The 27,922-nt window shown below is 35.1% G+C and overlaps 1 protein-coding gene across 1 annotated transcript in view; it reads right to left on the bottom strand.

Moving 5' to 3' along the window:
- The window catches only part of VWDE (von Willebrand factor D and EGF domains), a gene marked incomplete at its 3' end in the record, with an annotated part of 72,025 nt that overhangs the window by 14,251 nt on the left and 29,852 nt on the right, over positions 1-27,922 (bottom strand). The window contains exons 5-19 of the mRNA XM_079786736.1: positions 26,773-26,838; positions 22,718-22,965; positions 21,943-22,032; positions 20,286-20,430; positions 17,257-17,474; positions 16,964-17,037; positions 15,070-15,340; positions 11,911-12,119; positions 10,806-11,773; positions 7,562-8,113; positions 5,282-5,377; positions 5,106-5,201; positions 3,786-3,881; positions 2,772-2,867; positions 1,183-1,278 (exon numbers count right to left, since the gene is read on the bottom strand). Of these exons, the coding sequence (XP_079642862.1) occupies positions 1,183-1,278; positions 2,772-2,867; positions 3,786-3,881; positions 5,106-5,201; positions 5,282-5,377; positions 7,562-8,113; positions 10,806-11,773; positions 11,911-12,119; positions 15,070-15,340; positions 16,964-17,037; positions 17,257-17,474; positions 20,286-20,430; positions 21,943-22,032; positions 22,718-22,965; positions 26,773-26,838 (3,321 nt within the window). The remainder of the gene's footprint in view (positions 1-1,182; positions 1,279-2,771; positions 2,868-3,785; positions 3,882-5,105; positions 5,202-5,281; positions 5,378-7,561; positions 8,114-10,805; positions 11,774-11,910; positions 12,120-15,069; positions 15,341-16,963; positions 17,038-17,256; positions 17,475-20,285; positions 20,431-21,942; positions 22,033-22,717; positions 22,966-26,772; positions 26,839-27,922) is intronic.

Raw genomic sequence — 27,922 nt, 5'->3', positions numbered from 1 at the left:
GGTTTTGGGCTCGATCCCCAGTAAGGGACCTGCAGGAGGCAGTCGATCAATGATCTCTCATCATTGATGCTTCTTTCTCTCCCTCTCCCTTCCTCTCTGAAATCAATAAAAATATATTTTAAAAAATTTTAGAAAATAAAATTAAAAAGTAGTATAAGACATGTAAGCTTTTCATTTCCTTTCTTACATTTTCCACTCCACATTATACCTATAACTCACAAACGTGGGCTTCAACATAGTCTCCTAATTTTCAAGATTTGCCTTATCTCTGTCTTTACTTTCTTCTCTTTTGCTATTTTGTTTATTATAGGAAATTTGAATTATAGGAACTCATTTCCAATGTGCACATATCTAGTATTAAAATGATGCTCTTTTTCTCTGCCTCAATTGCCACCTAATACTTCTAGCCAACATCCAAATTAAAAATTGGAATAAAATCAAAGTGTAACAAGACAAAAAAAGTATACATTTTAGGAATTAAGTTATGACATGTTCTGACATGCTTTTACTAAAAAATCTACCCTACACTTTGCATTAGCTAAAAAATATGAATATCAGAAGATGCATTTTAAATTTCATTTATTGACATTAATTCATGTCTACACTGACTGCTTAAGGCATGCCCACTGTTTTGAAAAACCCATAGCATTAACATTATGAGGGAAAGTATTAAAATAACAGGCCATAAAGGGGAAATGATGCATCTTTATGTTCACATATCACCTTGCATAGTGCTGTGCACATCTGGCTCTTCATAAATGTTTAATAAAACTAAAGTCAAGAGAGATCATGAGATAAAAGTGAACATTAAGTTGAGCAAAAGTCAAATGTTTTTGCTGTGAAGGCAAGAAAATGACACCATTTCATTATAATAGACTGCAAGAAAACTTTGCTTATTTGTTTTACACCTTGGTTCTATAAAGCTGCGCAGACAGCTGCCATAGTTGTGAGCCTAATATATGCTGAATAAATATAATCATTGTTCATCATAACTCTGATACGTTTCTATGAAGTGGTCCTTTGGTGACCAAACTTGCAACATCATAAGAAATAGAGAAAAAAAAAAAAACACACAACAAAATAGCATCTTCCCTTTGGAACTTGTCTCTTTGTATTTACTCAGATCTCTGTTTATGCCCAACTTCCCCTTAGCCTTTTTATTTATAAAGAAAGAATAATTACCATTCTGACACTGTGCACCAAAGAATCCATTTGGACAGCGGCAAGTGTTTGGCTTATTACAGGAACCACCATTGAGGCAAACAGGGTCACATAAAGCTAATGAACAGCAGGGAGGAGAGAGACCATAAAAGTTTTATTATTTAAAAAAAAAATGAAAGCTGCATGGAAGTGCAAAATAGTGCATAATGAAATATTTTATTTTTACTGCAAATTAAACCCATAACTTATAATTAGTTAGAATTTGCCAAATAAAAGAGGAATAAAATAACTGGGTAATAGTTTTGAAAGTCTGTTCATCAAGCTTACAAATAATACCAAGCTAAGACTATGGAGACTGTGGTTAGAATTCAGGATGCCCTTGTTAAGCTGAAAGAATGACTAAAAGTTAGGAGAAGGCAATTCAAAATCTCAAACAGGATGGTCTGTAATTTGCTCAAGTACAAGTGTCCATGTGGACCTCTGTAAGTCTCCTTCCCAATTTATCAGGAACATTGCACTCAAGTCCTAGCACACTAAAAAACAACCTTCGTTTTTGCTTCTTTACCTTTGCTTCATTTTAAAAGGTACCCCCAATTACATTTTTCTTTTTAAAAATTAATTTATGGGGTTAATAACATACTAGTATAAATTTCAAGTTTATAATACAACATCTGAATACTGCATTGTGTGCCCACCACCCAAAGTTTAGTCTCCTCCCATCACCATATACTTGACACCCTTCACTTCTTCATTCTTCCCCAACCTCCTTCCCCTCTGGTAACCACCATTCTGCTGTCTGTATCTGCAAGTTTGTTTATTTTGTTTGTTCATTTGTTGCTTTTGTTTTATACCCCACATATGAGTGAAACCTTTTTCCCTCCAAACTGACTTGCCAAAATTAATATTCCTCTTCTCTGCTTCCAAGAAACTGTACATTAATTACATAATTTATTATAATTCAACTTGTATCAGAGTCTTTTTAATAATGTAATCCTGTTCTTCACTAATGATATGCTCCTTAAACAAGGGCAAAATCAAATTGATCTTTGTTTTCTCTTTGCATTATGCTTCGCACATAGTTGGCAAGCTACAAATGTTGAATTAAATCTATGTTGAAAAAAGTCATTAGAATACAATGTATTAGATTAAACATAGAAAATTGCAAACGCTGCTGCCAAGAAGTAAGCCTGATTTAGTGATAAATGAATTCATTTGATGGTACCCACTTAACTCAAAATTGCTTGAATGTTTAATGAAATAGAATGTCTGTGATTTTAAAAAAAAAATCCCACAACAATTTGAGGTCTAGAAGATGCAACACAGATATGTCTCTCTCCACCATGAGGCAAGTGGATGAAGAAAATATAAAAGCAAAAATAAAAAAAAACGTATTGGTCAGGTTGGATGACAATAAAGCTGTTAAACAGTCTATGGTTTAATATAACAAGAAAAAGAATGAAGATGATAGGTTTTTAAAAATATCTCTGAAATAAAAACTTCATACCAATCTTGTCAGATTAGTTTTATGTTTTGGGGTGCAAGTCTTTAGGACATTGACACATTTAAATTTTCTTTTAACTGACATTTATTGAAAATATTTTTTATTTCACCTGTACTGCAAGTGGGTCCATACCAGCCAGGCTTGCACTGGCAAACATCTGGTGTAAGGCATTCACCTCCATTTTCACAGTGCTTGTTACAAACCACTAAGATCATAGGACACAAATAAAAAAAAAGATAGATTAGGCTTGGAATTGGTCATATTATTGATTATTACCTGGTTAGCTCATAACTGCCTATTACATCTTTAATGAATAAGATCAGAAAGAAAGATAAAAATAATTTTTCCTTTGGCTTTACAAGGTCTCCATTTCTCATATCAAGTTATGTTAATTTTACTTATTTTGCTGATATATATGGGAAAAGTAGGAAACCATTGAGCTGAATGGTAAACAAGAAATGGCCATTTGGAAAAATGATTACTTACTAATGAAAGTAATCACAGGCATAAATTAAATGAGGTAAATTTATATGTAATTCAACAAACTGAATTCCTATCACCTAAAAAAAAAAAATGGAGAAGTGGTCATGAATAAGGCCAAAAAAAAAGAGTTGCTTATAAGAAAATTTTAATTTAGTTTTGGCACCCAACACTCTCAGTAGTATGCTGAATGGTAACTGTCATAATAAATCACAAATGTGTGATTTTTTCCATGGGGTTTGGGTCTATATCAATTAGCATTAAAGCCATCAACTATTCAAAGGAGCAGTCCTATCTAATAAAAGGGTAATATGTAAATTAACCATCACTCCATCAAAAAGATGGTGGCTCCCATAGTCACAAGATGGCGGCGCCCAGTCCTTTTAGCCCCGCTGGATTCCCCCAGTCCCGGGGTGGGGTGTGGCCACTGAGAGCGGACAGTGTGAGCGGCCTGGCGGATTGCTTGCTTCATCGCCGTGGCGACAAGGCAAGCGTTCCACACCTGGCCGCAGATGGGCCTCTGGGCCGCGGAGAGCCTCTGGGCAGTGGCCAGAGCAGCCAGGCCCCGCAAAGAGCTATTGGCGCACGGATTGGGCACAGGGCTACTAGTTTTGTTATATGAGTCCACAAGAGCTTTGCTTACTTGTTTTGCACCTTGGTCCCACAAAACCATAAGGACAAGTACAGAGGTTTCCAGCCAAGCAGGTGCCGCCATGTTGACAAGGTGGGCTACAATATTCTGCAGACACAGATTATGTTATTAAGTCACCTCGCAATTTTAAAAAAGTCAGTTTTTGTTTATAAAGTACAGCTACAATAAAAGCTTTTTGTAAGAGCAAATTATAGTAAAATCAGTTATCTTTTACTATGAAATTTGGTTCTGTGGGATTCACTCTGAGTTCACTCTCTAAAAACACCCACAAATCATTGGCATGTCTTGGTTTATAAAACTTATGATCAACTGCTATAATTAAGATTACATATGATCTTAGCTTTCTTCTGGAAAGTGATACTTGGACATATGCATTCTAGCTTACAAATAGAACACTTTTATATTTCCATAATTATTTTCATATGCTACTGATATTGACTGTTTCTGTTGGTTTATTCTAGATTTAGTTTAATTTGTTAATTTGTACCTTGTTATGAAAGCATTTAATATGGCTCTATTTTATTAATAATTACATTACCATCTATCAACATCTGTTATTTTTAAAATAACAATTTTGTTTTTTAAAATATTCACTTTAGGAATATCATTTTCTGAACTCTATACTTAAGATTTCCATTAAGACAATAAGATTGTATGGCTATAGACATGCTTTTATTTCTTTATTTTTTTTAAATATATTTGTATTGATTTCAGAGAGGAAGGAAAAGGGAGAGAGAGATAGAAACACCAATGATGAGAGGGGATCATTGATTGGCTGCCTCCTACATGCCCCACACTTGGAATTGAGCCCAGAGCCCACAACCTGGGCATGTGCCCTGGTGGGGAATCGAACCCTGACCTCCTGGTTCATAAGTCGATGCTCAACCACTGAGCCATGCTGGCCGGTCTATATAGACATGTTTCTAAAAATCACTTTTTTGATTTATTCTTACTACCTGATATCTTCTAATTATTTGGTATTTCACAGTTCTTTGAAACTATGTTTGACAAGTTCTTTAATAATCAGATGTCCTGTGTTTGAAGGTAAAATATTTGTAGGGCTCTGATAACTTATAACTAAATCTCAAAAAATTATTCCTGAAGATAATTTTACCAAGGACAAATAAGCTATTGCTCTTTAGTTTTCTGATTTTAGAAATTTATTTTTTTAAAATCTTCAAATAAATGATTTTAAATAAACATTAAAAACTTTGACTCCCTCACAAGCATTAATGAATATATTAATAAGTATACAGAAAAACTACACTCAAAAATTTGCTTTATTATTCAATTTTTAATTTAAATGATTACCTTCTTCACAAGTTGCTCCACCAAACCCTGGGGTACATTCACAAATGTTAGGTCTAATACATTTTCCATGGTTTTTGCAATCAGGATGACAGATAGCTGTATAAAATAAAGCTCATGCTTAGGAATATCAATTATCAATTAAATTAATCATGCAAACTAATGAGTGCTATACCTACCAGTTTGGCAGTTAGAACCAGTGTAACCAGGTTTACATTTACATATGTTTGGGGCAACACACTCCCTCCCTTTTCCACATGGGTGTCTACAAATGGCTGCAAAAATGAAGGGTAAAATGTTGATACAGTATGTACATGTTGCTTATAGACTTAGTCATAAAAGTAAAATTTTCTGAAATTTGACTAATTTGATGCTATTACTAAACAATAACCACTACATTTATCCATGAAATTATTTTCCCCCTTATATTTGTTTTGCTACTGGAATGCCTGAGGGTGAGAAAGAAAAACCATATGGGTAATCCCTTCCATAGTAAAATCTATGTTAGATATGGTGACTAACCATAAATGGGATGAGGGAAATGAAATGTCAGGTACTAATCAGGTAAATGTTGGTGAAAGGCGAAGATAATTAGAATTTCAAAGAGCAAGATGCCAGGAACACATCATAAGGTTATAGGTTTGTATTCCTTAAGCTTCTATAACTACCTGATATATTCTAATTAGGCATTTAACACTTCTGAGGACTGCAGTGCATGAGGTTGTTTTGTTTTATTTGTCAACTAGAGGCCCGGTGCACGAAATTCGTGCATGGGGGGAGGAGGGGGGGCTGTCCCTCAGCCCAGCCTAAACCCTCTCCAATCTGGGACCCCTTGAGGGATGTCTGACCACCCGTTTAGGCCCGATCCCACCAGGATCGGGCCTAAACGGGTAGTCAGACATCCCTCTCACAATCCAGGACTGCTGGCTCCCAACTGCTCGCCTGCCTCTGCCTGATTGCCCTTAACCGCTTCTGCCAGCCAGCCTGATCACCCCCTAACCACTCCACTGCCAGCCTGATAGACGCCTAACTGCTCCCCGGCCGGCCCGATTGCCCATAACTGCCCTCCCCTGCTGGCCTGGTACCCCCCAACTGCCCTCCCCTGCAGGCCTGATCCCCTCTAACCGCTCTCCCCTGCAAGCCTGCCCCCCCCAACTACCTTCCCCTGCAGGCCTGCCCCCCCCCCCCAACTGCCTTCCCCTACAGGCCTGGTCCCCCCCAACTGCCCTCCTCTGCTGGCCTGGTCTCCCCCAACTGCCCTCCTCTGCCAGCCTGGTCACCCGCAACTGCCCACAACTGCCCTCCCCTGCCAGCCATCTTGTGGCGGCCATCTTGTGTCCACATGGGGGCAGCCATCTTGTGTCTTGAAGTGATGGTCAATTTGCATATTATGCTTTTATTAGATAGGATAATAACAAGTTTTATATATAAACATTAAGTATTGAAGATTATTTTTTTAATATATTTCTATTTCAGAGAGGAAGGGAGAGGGAGAGAGAGAGATAGAAACATCAATGATGAGAGAGAATCATTGACCGAATGCCTCCCACACGCCCCCCACTGGGGATCGAGCCTGCAACCCAGGCATGTGCCCTTGACCGGAATTGAATCTGGCACCCTTCAGTCCACAGGCCGATGCTCTATCCACTGAACCAAACCACCCAAGGCTAAAGATTATTATTATCATTATTCCTGCAGACAAAAATAAGAGTTTCTCCAGGGAATACTGAGAACAAAGGAATACTCCAACATCGCTATTGTTTAAGTAGGTCTCAAATCAAAACAAAACATTAGCAAAAAAATAGCTTCTATGTTGTCAAAGCCAAAAATTTGCTTTGCATCAGAGAAAACAATGCTGATAATTGTGAAAAGAAGTAAATGCTTATTTTTCTTTCAAAATTAATGTGATGCCCAATTTGCTTTATTCTCAAGAGCTGTAGGAATTACAGAGAAACCTCGTTTATGCAAATAGGCAAATATGTCAGAAGTAGTAAGTTAAAGGGCTAAATGCGTACTGAGAGCTGTAAAGAACCCAGACCACAAGGCTATTCACATCCTTATTTTATCTTTTAGCTGCTTAATTCCAGGAAAACCAGTTAGCCCTCTAAGGCTCTGCTTTCTCATCTGTATAACAAGAAAATAACACCCAATTTGTGGGGTCCTTGTGGATTATATGACAAAATTGATACAGAATATTTCCATAGACCACAGTAGGTACTCAATAAATACATTTATATTATATAGTTATAATTCTGTTTAATATTAACACTTTTTAAAAAATAACTCAGAAATGCCCATGTTAATCTTTTGAAATATGAAAAAGAATACAGACAAATAAGTAAAATAAGTAGAAATTATTGAAATAAATGGAGTAAATAGAGATTAATAAATAGAAAGCATATCTTCTTAACTACTTGAATGTGAACTCCATAGTTTTCTTTGAAGAGTTTTCATACTACCTCTGCAATTGATACCATCTCCGTAATATCCCAGGGGGCAGCGTCCACATCGGAAGTGACCATCGGTGGTTGGCACACAGGAAACACCCAGAAAGCAAGGCGATTCTGCACAAGTTGATATTTTGGTTGACTCGGGCTTTTCTGGCAAAATAGTGGTGGCTCTACTAACTGATGCTGCAAATCCATCCTTGTGCTGTGTGTAACCTTGGGCAGACGTGATAACTTGATCATTATATCCTCCTGTCTCTGTTTGGACGGTGCCCTGGGTAATGTTCTTTACTTCATCATGGGAGTGGTTGGGGTTAATGCGTATAGAACTACGATTGTCCATAGGAACTTCTAGCTCCCCCAGACTGAGATTTGTATTCAGAGTATGAGCCGCATGTTTAAAACCTGATATCTGTTGAGAAATTGCCTTTGAATTATTCATTCGAGTTGTAACTGATTTTAATGAGAAGTACGAGATGTTGCTGGTTTTGGTAGTAACCGGACTATGGGTAAAACTTGCACCAGTTAGTAAATGCTCTGTTGATGGTGACTGAGAACTTATATCTAAACAACCAGGAAAAAAATAAATGTTAGTCAGTAATTTTTATTAAGGTTCTGCTCTACCCACAATATCAAATATTAAGTAATTCATTCTTTCATTTAATATCTATTGCATGTATAACACTGTACGAGGAGCCGTGCAGTAATGAGGAGTCATCCCACAACTCCTGCTTTCAATAGACTTATAATCTTTTTGAATGCATAGTATAACAATTAGAGGACAATAACTAATAATTTTATTAAGAGTTAGAAATAGTCAACAAACATTTATTACTACCTAATACACAGTAGGCTCAAAGTAAAAGAAAGCCCAGCTCCATCCCTGAGAAACTCGGTGTTGTTAAGGATATAGGCATGTGAGCAACTCATTTTAATGATCTGTGATCATTACTATAAAAGTGACAGCTATGGAACCTATAAGAGCATAGAAGAGTGGACAACTTATTTTGCCTGGAAAGGTAAGGAAGGAAAATGAATGCTTATAGAAAAATCAATTTATAATTATATAAATGCTGTTTTGTATGAGAGGCAAAGAAGAACTGTGGCTCTAGTCATTTTATCAATGTGACAAAACAGGATTTTATACCCTCATCTTTATTGATTGCCCAAGTAGGAATTAATTGTGTGTGTTTTTTGTAAGGGTGGGTTGTCATTTTTTCTCTCTTCCAAGGTACTTTATTTTCCTTATCCAGTAACTGTTTTAAAAAGTTTCTTTGGTATGAAAAATATAACATTTTAGAATATGGGCAATTTTAAGCAGTGACTAGACATGTTTCTCTTTATTCTTTCTACTGTCGATTTAGGGTTCATTTTTGCAGTGTCTTTAGGAACAGCACTTCTCAAACCCCTTACAATATGAAAAAAGGGGGAAGCAAGTCAAAACCAGAAAAAGACATAAGAAAACAAATCATAAGCAGCAATAAAAAATAATCATAATATAATTGTTAAACAGAAACAAGGGCAATAAAATATTTTGGTAATTTTGAGGACTTCATAAAACAGAAATCATAGGGTTTCAGACTAATACAGAAACAAGAGTGTACCAAATATAGCCCAAAACAAAAATAAGAACAAAGTAGTTATTACTTTGAACAAGAGGACCCTGGATCAATCCTCAGGTCAATTGATTAAAAAACCGAGACAAATTAGTGTCCTCTTGTCCTGTCTGTGCCCTGAAGTCTGCTCCTTCCCGCCCCACACTGCTTCATATGGATCATCTTCTTAGGAGAGTTTCTGGTATTGAATTGAAGGAAGAAGTAGAGAAGAATTGTAAATAATTTCAGATTATGAAAAATATAGCAGAAGAAATGAAGGAAGGAGTATATATTAGCAAATGCACATTAATGAAATGTATTGTTTTCTTTTGAAATTTAATATAATAAAATCTTAGGGTTCATGTTAAAGTATGCATCAGAAATATTGAAAAATTACAAAATAGAATTGTGAGGGGCTATTTATCTTAGCAATATTAAAGTGTATTATAAAGCCACACTAATCTAAATAATGCATTATTGGCATAGAAAAAGACCATTAGGTAATAAAAACATAATAGAAAGCTCAGAAATATATCTCAATGTATATTTGAATTTAACATAAAAACATGGTATTAAAGTCCAGTGTGAAAGTATGGCTTATTTTAATAAATGATAACACATAACTGCTTATTTATCTGGAGGAAAAATATATAGGGCCTCTAACTCACACATAAATTCCAGATGGACTAAGAACTAAATGTAAAATATAAAATAATATAAATAATGAATAGATATAAGAAAATTGAAGAGATTATATGCATAATTTAGAAGTTAGGCTATCCTTGGAAATGTAAGCTATAAATAAAAACTGTAATAAAAGATACCTGTATTTGACTACATGAAATTTTAATATTTCTGCATAAAAAGACAACATAGATAAAAGCAAGCCACTGAAATAAAGAAGATAATTTTAAGAACATGTAAAGTACTATTACCAATCAAAAAGTCAAACAGGAGTTATGAACAGAACAGGTAACAGAGAAGCAAATCTAAATGATTATATGAAAAAAACAATGAACAAGTAGATAACCTTAGTCAAGTTCTGTCCAGATAAAAACAGTGGGAAGATACAACTAAACAACTGTGAACATAAGAAAAGAGAAAAAGCTATATAGATGAGGATAATTTTAAATTATACAAGAAGACTATATGCAATTTTAAATAAGAATTTGAAATCTTGATGAAATAATGATTTTTAAATAAAATGTAAATGACTAAATTGACCCAAGAAATGATAGAATATAGTTGAAATAATAATTACCATGAAAGAAACAGAAAATAATCTAAAATCACTTCCCAAAATGATGTCAGGACAGATGATCTATTGGGAAAACTTTTACCAAATAATCAAGGAAAGAATAATTTCCAAATTGTTGCAATGCACAGAAAGAGATGAAAAGTTTATAAACATTTTATCAGAGTGGCATAATCCTATAGTAAATTTTATTTATAAATATGCATAAAAATTTAAATGAAATAGCAAATCAAATGTAGCTCTGTGGTTATATAGTACTGCATTGGGATTACATAGACTTGTATATCTATCAATGATGTTATATTACATAACTACATTAAGATACTAATTAAAATAATATAAAATAATGTTAAAAATGTAATTTGATATGTTAAAACATTTTGAATGTTGAAGAGTATTTACTTACCACGTGAATCACTGCAGTCATAGGAACCAAAGCCTGGGGGACACATGCATCCCCATTGCATACACTGCCCATTGCCACTGCATAAGTTGGGGCATTTTAATACTAAGAGAATGTCTTCAATTGATTTGCCATATTCTTCTGTGTTATATTTACCCTCTTCCAAAATTCTCCTTTCACATTCATTTTCTAAAAGGGCCACACCTGCTCCTGCCCAGCTGAGATCATCTTTTAGGAGAACATCCTTAACACACATATCTATAACACTGTCCAGTCTCTTGCCAAGAAAGGCGAGGCAGTGCCTTCCTATGCTGGAGTTGGCTAGGGTCTGCTGACACAGTTCCAACGTGCCGTGTTCCGTGAGGCCAGAGGGTGTAGGCCACGTGGGGACAAACTCTTGCTGGACATCCTTAGTATGGTCCTCAGGGAAAAAATAAGAAAGCTCTTTTACATCATTCTGGCTGAGACTCTGGAAAGCAAGCAAAGGAAGAAACTCATAAAAGTTTTGCCGTTTCCATCTGTTTTGTCGATGCCGCCCTGTTTCTTGACTGTGTCTCTCCTGGTCCCGTGTGTGTATCCCATTGTCCAAAGTTTTTGGTACAACTTGTTTCTCATTCTTAGGATATTTTTGTAAATTTAAGTCCAGTTTGGGTAGGTTTACATGCTTTTTGTCTTGAGGAAAGAAATTTGAATTATTTTCTTCTCGAGAGGTATGCTTGTTTATCTCTCTGACAAGAGCTTCTGAATTAATATATTTAGAAGTGACATCCAGTTCTGGTATCAAGGAAGAGAATTTGACACGTGTGAGGACTTTGCAGTCGGAAGCAATGTCTGCTTGAGAAACACGGGCCAGATGATTAGGAGACGGGTACAGTGAAGTGGTGTCCAAGGAGCAGCTACAATAAGGTAGTTTTCCAGGTGATGGTAGAGATATTGGCATTGTGTCGAACATGCTTTCTCCTGGCAAAATCCTTCCAGATGGAAAACAAAAAAGTAATTTGAACAAAAACATCCCCCCACTCCCCGCCGCCCCAGGAAGGTCTTGCAAAAAAAAGTAGAGTATTGAGTCATCACTCATTTTAAGTCATATATTAATTTACTTTCTTACCTCCATTCATTAATAAAAGCAAAACAATTATTAAAAGTTTGATCAATTTTGATCCCATTTTTGTCATGGAAATCATTTTCAGGGTTTTCATCAAAGGTGCCACAAAGGCCCAAAGTGTTTTTGTAATCTACACTAGGGGCTCTGATGGTTAGACTCATGCCCCATTCACTAAGATCGGCACGGATAAATGCTCCAGAAGAAAACCAGATCTGAAATACAGAAAGGAGTCATTTAAAATAATATGCAATCTTAAAAAAAGGAAGACATCTAATACTTGCAACAATAGAGATAAACTTACAAAAAATAGTAAGTAATATTCAGTGCAGATTATGAAAAAACTATTATGTAAAAAATAAACTCATTGATTCTCTCAATATAAAAGGAAAATAAAATATTGCTTTTCCTTAGACTACACCTTTCCTTTTAATGCTATATGTGAAAAGAATGGGTTTTTGCCTTTTGCTGATTTGAAATTTGATTTTCACATTGATCCTTTTATTGAGATACTTTGTTTAAACTCTTTTTAAAAATAATTTAAACTAGAATGAGACATTTTGTGCAATTAAAACAGCTATTAATGTTGAGTATAATGTTTACCAAGTAATGTCTCTGATAGTAATTATTTGATCTAGACTTAGACTGATGAGTAATTGATTTACACATGTAAATGTAATTCCAGAAGGATACATATTCCTAATCAGCATTCTCTTACTGCCAGTAGGCAAATAGAATCAGAAGCCAAATTATAACCAGAACGTTGCTAGGGGAGTTGGAATGAGAGAAGGGGTTTGTTGAATTATCCTAATAGACTATGTCACCTGTGATCCTCCTCACAGAAGTCTCACCCTCCCAGATCAGGGCCTTGGATGTACATGTTGAGAATTTCTCTCTTCTAAAAACCACTGAAGCTATACCATGTATGTCTGTTCCTCTGACTCTACTATCCCGTTTATTTTATTTTTTTTTAGATTTAAAAATTTCCATCTGTTTTGTTGATGCCACCCTGTTTCTTGACTGTTGTCTATTCTGGTCCCGTGTATTTTTTAGATTTAAAAATTTCAGTTTTTCTTTTTAGAAATCATGGTATTATTTTAAAAGCAAGGCTATTTCATATTGCTGCTCAATCTGAGGTGGCTAATGTTAGGGTCTTGGTGCTTATACTTTGAAAACCTTTCCTATATTTCATTAATTTCTTTTCCTGTCAATAAATACACACCTATTCCAACATTTTCATGACTACAAAGTGGTCTGTTATGTGACATTGCTATATTTGGGGTTTTGGTTAAATGCTTTTATTCATCACTGATTGATTGTAACTTTTCCCTCTCAAAAGGAGAGATATTATGTGGGGTTCTGCACATCCTTAATTATTTTATTATGGTAAATTTTCAGAAGTAAAATTTCTTGAAAAATGACATGCATTGGTTCAATTTACATATACATGTTACACACACACACACACACACACACACACACACACACACACATATATATATATATATATATATATCCTACCTAATAATAGAGTAATATGCAAATTGACCGTACCTGTGCTACACCCACAAAAGCCACGCCCACCAGCCACGCCCACCAGGAAACCATCCTGCCGGAGGCTTTTCCAGCCTTGGGCACCAGGAGATCCATTGCCGGGATGCTGGGGTGCGGCCGAGCCCAAGGCCGGGAAAGCCTCCTGCGGAGGCTTTCCCGGCCTTGGGCACCAGCGGGGAGCCTGCGACGGATGGCAGGCAACTGGCAGTCAGCTCCTGCAACAATCAGAGGCTGACCAACTGGAAGTCAGTGCTGGCCCCGCCCCCAAGCAAGCGGTTAGGGGCAATCAGGCAGGCAGGCAGGCAGAGGGGTTAGGGGTGATCAGGTAGGCAGACCAGTGGTTAGGGGTGATCAGGTAGGCAGGCAAGTGGTTAGGGGAGATCAGGTAGGCAGACCAGCGGTAGGGGTGATCAGGTAGGCAGACAGACCCTCACTGGGCTGGCCCCGCCCCCAAACAAGCTGTTACGGGCAATCAGGCAGGCAGGCAGAGTGGTTAGGGGTGATCAGGTAGGCAGACGGCCCCTTGCATGGCTGGCCCCACCCCCGAGCAAAGAAAGAGGGAGGCCCAGGCCAGCCAAGCCATTTCACCCCAGCCTGTCGCCTGCAGAGGGAGGCCACCGGTGGCAGGGGAGGGGAGGCAGTGCTGCACAGATGGCAAGCAGTGGCAGCGGCGAGGGTGGGGCCAGCTTCCTGCAGACCTGGGAAGGAAAGACCCGATAGGCCCTGATCTAAGGCCAGGCCTAGGGACCCTACCCGAGGGGTCCCGGATTGTGAGAGGGTGGTTGGGCTGAGGGACGCCCCCGAGTGCATGAATCTTCATGCACTGGGCCTCTAGTGTGTGTGTGTGTGTGTGTGTGTGTGTGTGTGTGTGTGTATATATATATATATATATATATATATATATATATATATATATATATAAAATACATATGTTCTCTGGAAATCTTGCCAATATTGTATGAGAAATACAGGAGCTGCATTTCTTTGATTACTAATGAAATTGAAGTTTTTATATTTATATTGGTTATTTGTACTTTTGGACATATTTATCAATTTTATTTCTTTTATGAATTGCCTGTTTATATTATTTGCTCATTTTAATTGGTGTGCTGATCATACATTAGTGATGCATATTAATGACTATGTAATCTTTGATGTCTCTTGATTTTCTAATCTCTTCCATGTCTACCAGCCTATTTCTGAGGCAGGACCATCTGTATTCATTTCAAAAATTGACTAGCTATTCCCAAATATTTATTCTTAATTAAATATTTATTCTTAATTATTTCAAGTATGGCTAATAAATATATCACCTATTAGACATTGCCAAAAATATTTCTATGAATCATCCACCAAGTTATAATGAAATTTTAAGTAAGGAAGTTCAGTTTGACAGTTTTAACTATTGTTTTGTCGATTTGTGTGTGGTACATGAAAAAAATTTTACTCTTTATAAGATCAGTGTTACTCTAAATGTATTTTCTTAAAAAAAGCACACAAAACCCTAATGTTGAAAATGATAGTTTTTAAATTAATAGAAGTGCAAATAGGTTCAGAATAAATCCAAATTCTGTAGAAAAAATAAAAAATATTTTTAATAATCATACATACTGTGACTTTTCTTCCTAAATAAGATTCACTTATCTTGATATTGCTGGTTTCATGTTGGCTCTTTAGAAATAAATACGGCTGCGATTCATGTAGCTGACCACCACACATATCGAAAGTAACTACATCACCTTCTTCTTTGGCAACAAACCCGCAATTACATGACACAGGATAGTGAAGGCTTCCACAGTCCCATTGACGTACATGGACTTCAAAATCACGTGACATACTCTTATAAAGCACAAACGTTCCAGTCTTGAAATTATCATATACCCTAACATTAACAAAAGCCAATTGCATTAAGAATTGGTATAAAATATCACAACAGTATGTTATAAACCAAAAATGTGTGCTCAATTTATTTATATGCATTCAATACACTTTGCTGCAAAAATGAAAAATCTATATTTCTAATAGGTTTATTTATCATGAGCATTTTTTTGTAGAGCATTGAAGGAGACGAGTAGTGATAAACACCTAAATCTCTCTCACTGATCTTCTACTCTTGCAATGCTCTGTCAGCCCCTGCTTCCAGTCTTCTCTTTCCATCCCTGCTTAGTTTTCTTCCTAATGCCTATCTTTCTCAGATACACTGTATATTTTATATATTAACTGTGTATATCTCTCTTCACCTATACAAAGATAAGGAAGAGTATGTCTGTTTGTCTTATCACTGCCATACCCCCACCCCAGCAATGTAGAGCATGGTTTGTTACTTAGTTGTTGCACAATTGATCTTGTTGGATTATAGTGGATAAAATTAGTCACCACTATGCTTTCCTGAGGTTCTTCCATTTAAAACTTCTGTTTTTTATTATAACCATAAAGGATTCTTGCCTGTGGGATTGGTTTCTACAACTTTGTATACTGGTTCGAACTTTTGGAGTATCATTCATTATTGGAGGGAATCTGCATCTATGCACTAATATTGAATAATCTTACTAACAGTAATCACGTTATACTTTTTTAAAAAGAATAAATGTACCTTGCATAATGAAGAAAATTTTGACAACAATGAAGTGTTCATATAATTTTTAGGGACTTATTAAAAACATGAATTCCCCAGAACAGTATAACTGAATTTAAATCCTTCTATGCAGATATTAGTAGCAGGATAGCTTACTTTTTTTGGTCATTTTTTCCATTTTACTTTAAGATCCAGAGGCAATATTCAGGTATTCATGATTACTACAAGAGATTTTTTCTCTGAGTATCCTTGCCATGAATTAGAAGTGAGATTTTAAAATAATTACATGTTAGTTTAATCATCTTGCCTGAAACCTTAAAAATTATTTCAGTATTACCTAGAAATGCAATACAGTATATATGTCTAGAGCAAAAAAATTAAACATTATTAAAAATAGTCAAGATAAAATGATTGTAAGAATCTTCATTTTTACAAATTCAGTCTCACAGCTAATTCATATATTTACTAAGAACTAGATTTTAAAGAAAAACCACCCCACATAAGTAAATTGATATTTTGAAATAAGCCAGTGATGTCCATGCATGCTTTCCTTTTTTTAAATTTTTAAAAAATTCTTTGTCTGTTATTCCTCACCCAAGGATATTTTTCCATTGATTTTTTAGGGAGAGTGGAAGAGAGGGAAAGACAGAGAGAAACATCCATGTGAGAGAAACACATCAATTGGTTGCCCCCTGCATAGGGCCTGGGCTGGGGAGGAGCCTGCAACCAAGGACCAAAGTATGTGCCCTTGACCAGATTTGAACCTGGAACCCTTTGGTCTGCAGGCTGATGCTCTATCCACTGAGCCAAACCGGCTAGGGCTATACCTTCCTTTTTAATCTTTCAGTGAATAGGACTAAGAAATAATAAAATATTATGATTTTAAAAAATTCAAAGGGACACAAACTATTAAAAAAATTAAGAAATTACCTGCCATCAAATGTAATTATATGTGGGTCAGTAAATGAATAGCAGTAAGCAGTTGGGACATCCTTTACTCTGACCTTAAAAGCAAAAATATTTTCAGTAAGTAATATATATATAATAAATTGCTTAGCAATCTGAAAAAAAGTTATTTTTATCATATTGTTGAAAATAAAATTATTTTAAAATTAAAATAACATTTAAATTTTTTGAAATGAAAAGTTTTCAAGGTATGGTGATAAAATATACATATCATTTTTAAAGCTTGAGTTTTGAAGGTATATTTGTGATTTGTCAACCTGGATGCTGTCTGGAGTGTAGCTGTTCCACAGGAAATCCTCGTTAACTATAGGTTCCACTATAATGTCTGTAACTCTGTTTCCATCGTGGGAAAAATCAGTTACAGCAGTGTAGTAAACAAGAGCATGGCTACAGGTTCCATTAGCACAGGACGACGTCTGGCGAAGGTCCACGTGACAGGAAGACAGTGCCAAATTTAAACCTAGCAGGTCTTTACCTATGTTATAAAGAAAAAAAATACATTGAGGGTTTTTCTAAGGAAATATACCAACCAAAGTATGTAATCAGTTGATTAACACAGAACATTAAAATGAGAGATTATTCTTAAATTACTTTTTCTTACTTAAAAAATATGGTTGTAGTTTTTGGCTAAATAAAACCAAGGTTGTAACTCTACCTGATCTTATAAGTACCGCACACTAACCGATTGTGCCATTGGAGCTCCCTGCCTGATCTTTACAAATACTTAGCCAACTTCAATATATACATATATATCTACATGCATATTACTATTTCCAATAGTTGTGTTTTTTTTAGAGGGGGAGGTTAATCCTCACCTGAGGATATTTTTCCATTGATGTTTAGAAAGAGTGGAAGGAAGGGGGAGAGACAGAGAGAGGGAAACATCAATGTGGGAGAGACCTCGACTGGTTGCCTCCCCTACCCACCACTACAGGGGCTGGGGATTAAGCATGCAACTGAGGTACGTGCCCTTGACCAGACTCGAACCTGGGACCCTTCAGTCTGCGAGCCAATGCTCTATCCACTGAGCCAAACTGGGTAGGGCTCCAATAGGTTTGAAACCCATATGCACCTGGATAAAATTCAAAAAGCAATATATAAAATTCATCTTTGCTTCTGTAAAAAAAATTATAATTCTAGCACTGAGTAGCACAATTTGACTTTTCTGTATAAAAATTGGGCCTTGGGTCTTAACATTTTTTAAGGCTCGAACTCATGCTCTATCCATTGAATGATAGCAATGATTATTAATACAAGGTTCACCAAACTTAAAAAATAGGAAAAAAACCCCAAAAGCAATTAAGGTAATTCTACATTAGTAATAAACTCTCTACCTCTTTTCATCTCCCAAATTTTCCAATATATTCAGAACCTCAAGATGCTTCCTTATCTATGGAGAAAAATAAAAAATAATTTGGAAAAGAAAAATGGTAGCAGAGGAGAAGGAACTCCAGGAATTTGTATAACTAAACAAAAAGGATAGATTCCTCCAGAAAATATCTGCAAAGAAAGTTTGCTCACACATCCAAGGAATTATTACAAATCCTTCTGAGAATCGAGGACGAAAAAAGTCATTAAAAACTCTGTTTTCTATATATCATTTTCAGATATGAATTATATTTGTCTAACATAGGTAGGCTGCACTAGATTCAAAATTTCTGAAACAATTTTTGTCCTCATGCACTTTTTCTAGGAATATATGCTTTTTATGAACTTAACAAATAACAGAAACATCCACACTTTTAACTAGCTTCCTAAAGTGAATATGGAATATATCTGGCTTAGATATTGCCTCTGATACCATTTTCCTTGGTTTATGGTATGAGGGCTGAATACTGTTCTCCTTAACCCTGTGTAAAAGCAGCATAGTCTTTGCAGAAACAGACGAGGATACACCAACCTGTTCTTAATGAAAGTAGAGATGTAATGCAAATACACTTAAGGAAGTTCCTGTGAGATGAGGAATATCTAGAATAAAACCCAGAAATTATCCTCCAGAAAAAAAGCTATTTTTAATTGACAAAGAACAAGAACATAATAAACTTCTAAAATGTAGGAATACATTTAGGCTGTTTTATATCACTTCTAGCAATGCTTGACTTGTTGAAAGGATTGAGAACAGGCAAATACAGCCTAAAGTCTGTTTGTAACTGAAGGAAATCTTTGCTTAATGTAATTTTGGAAAACATCAATAACACCATCCTCTTATTATTTTGCCTCCTAAACTGTAGTAAAATTTGCACAATATGCTTTTCAGGGGTACTTTGAAGTATAATTGTTTCAAGTCATCTGAGACAGGGTTTAATTGCATAGTTGTGGGCTGTATTTCAAAATAGAGTGTTGCTTATGGTGCTTCAGAAATTGGAGTAACTGGGTATTATCTACTAACCCTGTTTACTGTCAAGTATCTTGGAATAGGCTCTCTTGACTCCTTTATACCTTCACATCATCTCCTTTCCTGGGTGCACCATTCCATGAGACTCTCTCCCATAGCATTTTTATCCTTTGTTTCTCTGGTTTAATTAGGAATAATATAGACATAAAGACATAGATGCATTTTATTCGGTGTATTTACTAAATAAAATTGTATGTCTTATGGTGAAAATCTATGCTAATAGAATTACAGTATTATAGTTTAAATTATATATTTGTTATGTGACAGTGTTATGTTTAAATTATACATATGTTATGGCTATGATAGTGACATGTATGTGGTCATGTATCGTACAATCTACATAATTAGTAATTTAAATAGAAGACATTTTAAAAGATCTTAAACATAAGCTTATGTTAGAGAGAGAAGGGCAAAGTGCACTATGAGATCCATGGCGGACAAGCTTGAACTTTTAGCATAACATCACCCCTCGCTCATTAGATATGATTTGGAACACATTAAAGAGCAATTTCTTTTCTCAATCTCTGAAAACAAAGCAAAGAAAAAAATACACAGGAAGATAAGGAAGAGAGGAAAAGGAAAAGGAGAAGAAAAAAGGAAGAGATAGAGGAGAAAGAGGGGGAGGAGGAGGAGGAGATTATTTCATTCCTGTTTTGTTATTTTTAAAAAATTTATACTTTGAGCCCAGGAGGGATAAACGTGGGTTGCAATGTGGACTTCTCTGGTATTCATAAACTTGGCTCAGTGTTATTAATATGATTGAGCTATAATTTGATGTAAACATACAACACAATGAATTATGAGCACACTTCAGTGACTTTTTCTAGAGGAAAAAAACGTTAGTTATTACTTGAAATCTAATAATAAAATTGAATGGATTTAGTATATTACCTTGATCAACAGTTTTCAGTTTTAATGAGATTTTACATTCCTGATCAAGTTCACTGAATTCAGGACAAACGACAGGAATTGTGCTCTCTATCCTCAACTGGTATTCTTTTCCATCTTCTGATATAGTACTCAATTCGGGTTGTAACTGGTACAAGAAAATATGTAAAGCAGTCATGTAAAAATAGGATTTAGTTCTATGATATAATAATTTTGAAAGGTGTTTTTTTCTAAAGTAACAGGTAGTAATAACTTAAGCACTGGAATTTTTTAATTACACAAGATCAATTAAAACCAAACCCTTAAAAACATCAGCGACACACAGAAAATTCCATGGAGTTGCTGTACTGCTCTGAGTTGGGTATTTAGTTCTCCAACACATTGTAGTCAGTTTGGAGCCTGCCTTAGTGATTCTGGTTCTGTGGTGGACACTGGAGAATGGAGGAAACAGATTCCTATATCCTTCCAGTTGCTCGCTAATGTTTACTGACACACTAATGGAAGAATCTGTTTATCCTTAGGCATTAATATTATCCCTAATATAAATTAGAAATCTAAGTATTTTTAACTCATAAATCAAAACATCATTGTCACCTGAAATATCTCAACCTTCAGCTTATTTCTCAGCTCCTGCTTTCCATGGTTGGAGTTGCTGAGTACTGAAATCTATCCTAGTTCATGGGTGAATCCTTTCTTGAGGCAGGAAGTTTTTATGCTGTCTTGGTTCTTGGCTAGTTTTCATAGAACTTTTAGCATAACATCACCCCTCACTGATTTCATTTAATCACCCCTAACTGATTTCATTTCAGTTAGCCTAGAAACAGTGCCTGAGGGCTGACTGCTGTTCCTCACCAATGTAGATCCAAAGGTTCTGTGTTCCCAAGGTCTGAGCTCCACTTCCCCTCCCACTGTGACTGTGCTACTCTGACAAGTTAGTTCACTCCTCTCACTCTTTTCCCTGGTGCCTGTTGTGTATAAATGGTCTTTATTCAAGAACAGGCTTTGAACTGGTTCTGAATCCTATTCTTACAATCTATCACTTATCCGTCTTGTTCTTGAACTAGAGATGAGTCCAGCTCAAACTCCAGTACTATGGCTGAGACCTCAGAAGGTGCACAGCACTTGCCTGCCTAGACCTCTTGGTACTGCCCACTCCTTCTACCACTCTGGATTCCCTGTCATCTGCTGGAATAGCTCATCAGTTCTTGAACCCCAGTGCTACCAGGAGTGACCATAGACACTGCCTGTTTAGATGGTGCAATTTTTGCAGTTAATAAAGTCTAGATTTCTGGGCCAATTCTACTCTAGCCAGGCTCTAGTCACTTGATCCTGGTACCTGCCTTCCAAAATACATGCTAACTAAATATTGATATTCTAACTTTTACTTACACAATGGAATAAATTATGAGGCTAGAACTTGTGTTTTAATTTGAGCTATTTCTGAAAAAAAAAGTAAGTATATTCCAACTTTAGTTCATTAACAGGGGCCCTCAAAATTTGCTCTTCATTAGAATTATTGTGGTTATTATTCAAAAATACAGACTCTTGGGTCCTAACATCAGACTGTGATGAGATCCTGTAACCAGCATCCCCAAATCACAGTATGGAAAACACAGTTCCAGAGGAATACTCTTTCTGATCCATCCCCATGGCTACATACCTTAATGCCTGCAAAAAATTCTTGACTTTCGGTAGCTAAACTTTTTACTTGTGGTTTCTCCAAGAAAAAGATAGAAGCCGTACAGAATATCTATAAATATAGTTAACAAATAATCATTTAGCAATAACATTATGGAGAAAATATGTGTAAATTATTATTTCTAAGTACTTAATTTCAATTTTTGCTAGCACGTAAGAGATAACAATTTAAAAACTTGCTTAGCCATGGACATGAGCAGTAGGGTAGTGATGACCTGGGGGGTGGATAGGGGCTGGGAGGAGGGGAGAAAGGGGGAGAAATGGAAGGTATCTGTAATATTATCAACAATAAAAATATTTTTTAAAAACTTGCTTAACATGGAGAAATAATTTTATCTCTATAAAATGTTCAAACCTCAACAAATTAAAGTATTGTAAAATTTGTATTTAATATATATTTAGAAGTGGATAATAAGTGATATAATCATTGAAAAAATGAAAACATTTCTAGAATAAAAGTATATCAATTTAAGAAAAAGACATTAAGTTACAAGGGTTGGTTGATAATAATCAGCAAATTGCTAGATTCAGATACTCATAGTTACTAAGATTTCTGACTCATCCAATTATCACTGGATTTGGCACAGGAAAATTTTTACCGAGGAAAAAAGAAAAAAAACATTAGTGCTTTATATTATGGGGACAAACACTATTTTTAGGATAGGATTTAAAAATCCAGTTTTGCAAGTTAATACATTCATGCAAAGTAAAGAAAACCCAATTACTTTTGAACATACCCTATCTCCAAGTCTAAGATTTATGCCATCCAGTTCTAAAAGAGAGAATGCCTGAATGGTGGTCTCTTGCTTCAGTTCCTCTTTGACGTCTTGAGAAGAAAGCCTAGACCAAGCTATAATAAATCCCACGGAGTTGTTCGTAGGGGAAACATCAAAAGCACACCTACAGAAAACCCTGGACTCAATCAGCTCCACCACAATCTGGGGTCTTCCTGGAGGTGGTGGTGGCAATGAGGCAGACAGCTGACCTGGTGGGAGAAAATGCATAATTTGTAGTTGGACATCTTGAAAAAGAGAGACTTGCTTATGGGGAAAGCTCACAAAGACTGTAACTCAGGGTTTTATATTAGAAAAGACATTTAGAAAAATATTCTCTAGCAATCAGGAAAATAGCACATTTTTATTTTGATCCATAATCACATAAATATTGATAGAGAAATTCTTCAGCTTATCAAGCTTATATTAATGTATATTGAATATGTCTACCTAGAAAAGTCAGCTCTTGAACAAAAAAAGGTAATTTGCCTTTTCACCTATTACCTTTTCTAAAAGTTGGAACAAACAAAACAAGGTTTTCTACATTATAATTTTTTGAATATTTTCTATTTGCTTTTTTTCTTTATTGATTAAGGTATTACATGTGTCCTTATCCCCCCATTGCTCCTCCCTCCCCCCATCCCCACTCATGCCCTCACCCCCCTGGTGTCTGTGTCCACTGGTTAGGCTTATATGCATGCATACAAGTCCTTTGGTTGATCTCTCCACCTTTACCCCCACCCTCCCCTACCTTCCCTCTGAGGTCTGATCGATGCCTCTCTGTCTCTGGATCTGTGTTTATTCATCAGTTTATGTTGTTCATTATATTCCACAAATGAGTGAGATCATATGATATTTATCTTTCTCTGACTGGCTTATTTTTCTTAGCGTAATGCTCTCCAGGACCATCCATGATGTTGCAAATGGTAAGAATTCCTTTTTTTTTTACTGCAGCGTAGTATTCCATTGTGTAGATGTACATACATTATAATTTTTTGTTACAAAGAAAACTGGTCACTATAATGTAAAATCAAATGACTTACTATTTTACTCTTATAATTTATAACTCAACTTGCTATATTACTCTGGGTTGAAAGAGCTGTTCCTTATGGGAGTGATTATACTATCTTAGTGAAATATACCAGTGTTGAAAATAGTCTTATTCTTTTCATTTTTCTGGTGTTAAAAATGTTTGAAGATTCCTCCAGGAACTCAGATATTTATCTATGAACATTTGCAAGATTAAATCTGGGAATCTAAAATGTTCCTAAAAAAGGAGGGAGGGGAACATATGTAATACTTTCAACAATAAAGATTTTTAAAAAATAAAAAATAATAAAATGCTCCTAAATAAATTTTTAAATTTGTTCTGTTGTTTTAGAAAAGAGAAAAAAAATATCTGAGTGATAAATTTTAAAAGTAAGATTTTTTAAATATCCTAAAATGTAGAGATATTTTTCTATGGTATACATGATAATTTTTTGATAATTAAAATGTTAATTTTTAGTTCTGTGATATACATTTTGAAAAATTCTGAGAAACTTAACCTAAAGGTGAGGTGGGGGTGGGGAAACATATGTACTTTCAGATATTTTAAAGTGTTATTTTGTTAGACATCAAATTATAAAACTCCAATACTAAATTAATCTAAATAATAAATATTTTTTCAAACATTTTAAACATTAGGCCAAATCATCATATTAAAACTTGAAGGAAATAATAGATGACTAATTAGTATATATTCATATTTTAAAAATGTATCTGAGTAAAATTTTCTTAAATAAGCTAGGAAGAAGTTGAATTTATTTTTAAACAGAGAAAGACTACAGAAATTATTATTAGGAATAAGAAATGAAAAATGAGAAAAGTAATTCATGAAAATTAATTTTTTAAAAAAATATGTTTTTATTGACTTTAGAAAGAGGAAGGGAGAGGGAGAAAGAGATAGAAACATCAATGATGAGAGAGAATCATTGATTGGCTGCCTCCTGTATGCCCTCTCCTGGATATCAAGCCCACAACACGGGCATGTGCTCTGACTGTGACCTCGTGGTTCATAGGTCGATGCTCAATCACTGAGCCACACTGACCTGGCAAAATTAAATGTTTTGAATCAATATTTTTAAATAGCATTAACTATCTGGGTGAGCTGATCATTGCTCACAACAATGTAGATCAAAGAAAATGTGTTAAAAGAAACTTAAACATTTCAAAATGACATGTAAATTATTTCTGCTTAAAAAGCACAATTCATAGACAACAGTGGTGATTACCAGAGGGAAAGTGGGTTGGGGGCAGGTAGGAGAGGGTAAAGGGGGGATAAATGGTGATGAAAGGAGACTTCACTTAGGGTAGTGAACACACAATACAATATACAGATGATATAGAATTGTACCCTGGAAACCTATATAATTTTATTAACCAATGTCACCCCAATAAATTCAATGTAAAAAAAAGTACAATTATGAATGCCTTGTTAATTCTAATGTTACCATATGCTAAATATGTTAACTTAGTCTCTATTTTATCATGAAGCTTTAACTTTTTAAAAAAATGTATTTTTATTGATTCCAGAGAAGAAAGGAGAGGGAAAGAGAGAAAGAGAAACATCAATGATGACAGAGAATCTTTGATCAGCTGCCTCCTGCACTCCCCCTTTTGGGAATCAAGCCCCCAACCTGGGCATATGACCTGACCAGGAGTCTAACTGTGACCTCCTGGTTCATAGGTTGAAGTTCAACCACTGAGCTACACTGGCTGGGCTATCTCTTAACTTTTGATTTATTATTATTTTTAATCCTCACTTGAGCATATTTTTCCACTGATTTTTAGAGAGAGCAAAAGAGAGAGGGAAAGACATAGAGAAATATCGATGTGAGAGGGAACACATCGATTGATTGCCTCCTGCACGAGCCAGGCCTGGCCAGGGCCTGGGCTGGAGAGGAACCTGCAACTGATGTATGTGCCCTTGATTGGAATCAAACCCGGATTCTCCAGTCCACAGGCCAACACTCTTTCCACTGAGCCAAACCAGCTAGGGCCTTTTGACTTATTTTAAAGCAAGTGTTACTTGCCTGAATTGTGTATGATTTTGTATAGCTCTATTTTTCAGTTAATTCCATAAACATTCTGAATAGCATAACAAGTAGCTTAAATTTATTGCTTACTTAAGAAAGAAAAGTGATTTTTACTACACTATATGTTTACGATAAAGATAATCCAAACCTATTATGCAGGATAGCCAAACAGTTATACTTTATGGTTAAAGTTACTATTATTAGAAATATTGTTTTATTCTTTTTAAGAACTTAAATCATAGGGTCTAATTACACTGAGACTTTCAGAAAAAATACTAGCTTGTTTAAAGAATGCTAAAAGGGGGACTGGAAAATCCATTTATAACTGGAAGAGGTTATAGAAAAGCAACTCAGAACATTTATTGAGGATTATTATAATAGTTTTATTTAAAGATAAATCATATTAATTTTTAGGCATGGCACATGAATATTATATAATCTAATTTGTTTTATGTCACTATGGCTTATTTCACCATAAAAAAAAATCTTCGTTAATTAATTATATGTCAACAATCTCACATTCATTATCACATTGGATAGTTACAATTGTTTCATATTATTAGAAAAATGCTTTTATAAAAATTGTGCCTGCACAATTCTTTAAATATTTCTTTAAATTAGATTTTTGGAAGTCAAATTGCTAGGTACAAATGCATGTGGATGTTTATGATTATTGATATAAATTGCCAATTTTTCTCATAAAATGACTCTACCGATATATACACATTTGTAGGGCATGAACATCCCTGCTCTGCACGTTTGCTAACTCAACTGCTATTTTTTAAAGGCATGGTAAAGTGATTTTTATTTTTGATATCCACTAGACTGAGGTGTTGTCAAATATTAGCATAAATCAACATCCAAAGTAAATCACAAAACTTAAAAGCTCGTTGAAATTATTAGTTTAAAAATAAATTATTAAAAATAAAATCTGATACTTACGAACACAGTCACCTTCAATTTCGATTTCGTCAGGGCCGCATGGGTTTAATTTTGCATTAGAAATAGCTGCAAAAGGTTGAGGTTTTTATATTTATCCAGTTGAGCATAAAGATATAAATATATTTGAAATTACAAATCTTTAGAGAAGTATGTTTTAATACAGACTAAAACTTATTTGTTTTATTTTTTCATAAACATTTTTTCCCTTTTCAGGATGAGATCAAATGGAGATAATTTGGGATTATATTTTAAAACAATTATAACTTTTATATCTTGTTTTCTAAATTTTAGTCTGCATTAAGTAATAAATTTTATTTATTTTATTATTTTATTTTATTTTAATCTTCACCAGAGGATATTTTCCCATTGATTTTAGAAAGAGTGGAAGAGAGAGGGAAAGACAAAGAGAAATATCAATGTTAGAAAACCACATCAATTGGTTGCCTCCTGAAGGTGCCCTGACCAGGGCCAGGGCCGGGGAGAAGCCTGCAACAGGTATGTGCCCTTGACTGAAATCGAACACAGGACCCTTTGGTCAGCAGGCTGATGCTCTATCCACTGAGCCAAACCGGCTAGGGCTGGACACTCTCTTCTTTTCCATTGGTCTATTTGTGTATCTTGATGCAAACATGACACTCTGTAGATTCCTGTAACTTTAGAATAAGTCTCAATCAGATAGTGTAAATTAACCAACTTTTTTTTCTTGTCAAAGTAGTTTGGGGATTATGGTTACTTTCTATTTCCATATAAATTTTAGTATGAACTTGTCAATTCCCATACAAAAATCTTGCTGGGATATTGATTAGGACTGTTTTGGAACTATAAATCATTTTGAAGAGAATTGACATCTTAACATTGACTCTTTTCATTTCATGAACATGGTTCATTGCTCCATTATTATAGGACTTCTATAATTTCTGTTAGCAAAATTTTATAGTTTTAACTTTATAGTTCTTGTACATATTTTCCCATATTTATTGCTAAATATTTCCTATACAGGGTGTCCCAAAAATGTATACACACTTTAACAGCTGATAGATTGATGTTTCTTTCTTTTCATATTTAACCCATTGGAAGTCATAATTATTCAAAGTGTGTATACATTTTTGGGGAGACACCCTGTGTTTGGTAATATTATTGATATTTTACA

Source organism: Cnephaeus nilssonii (assembly GCF_951640355.1).
Source record: "Cnephaeus nilssonii genome assembly, chromosome: 12".
NCBI classification, from domain to species: Eukaryota; Metazoa; Chordata; class Mammalia; order Chiroptera; family Vespertilionidae; genus Cnephaeus; species Cnephaeus nilssonii.
The sequence above is the reverse complement of the archived record's forward strand: the minus strand, read 5'-3'. Positions and strand labels throughout refer to the sequence as shown.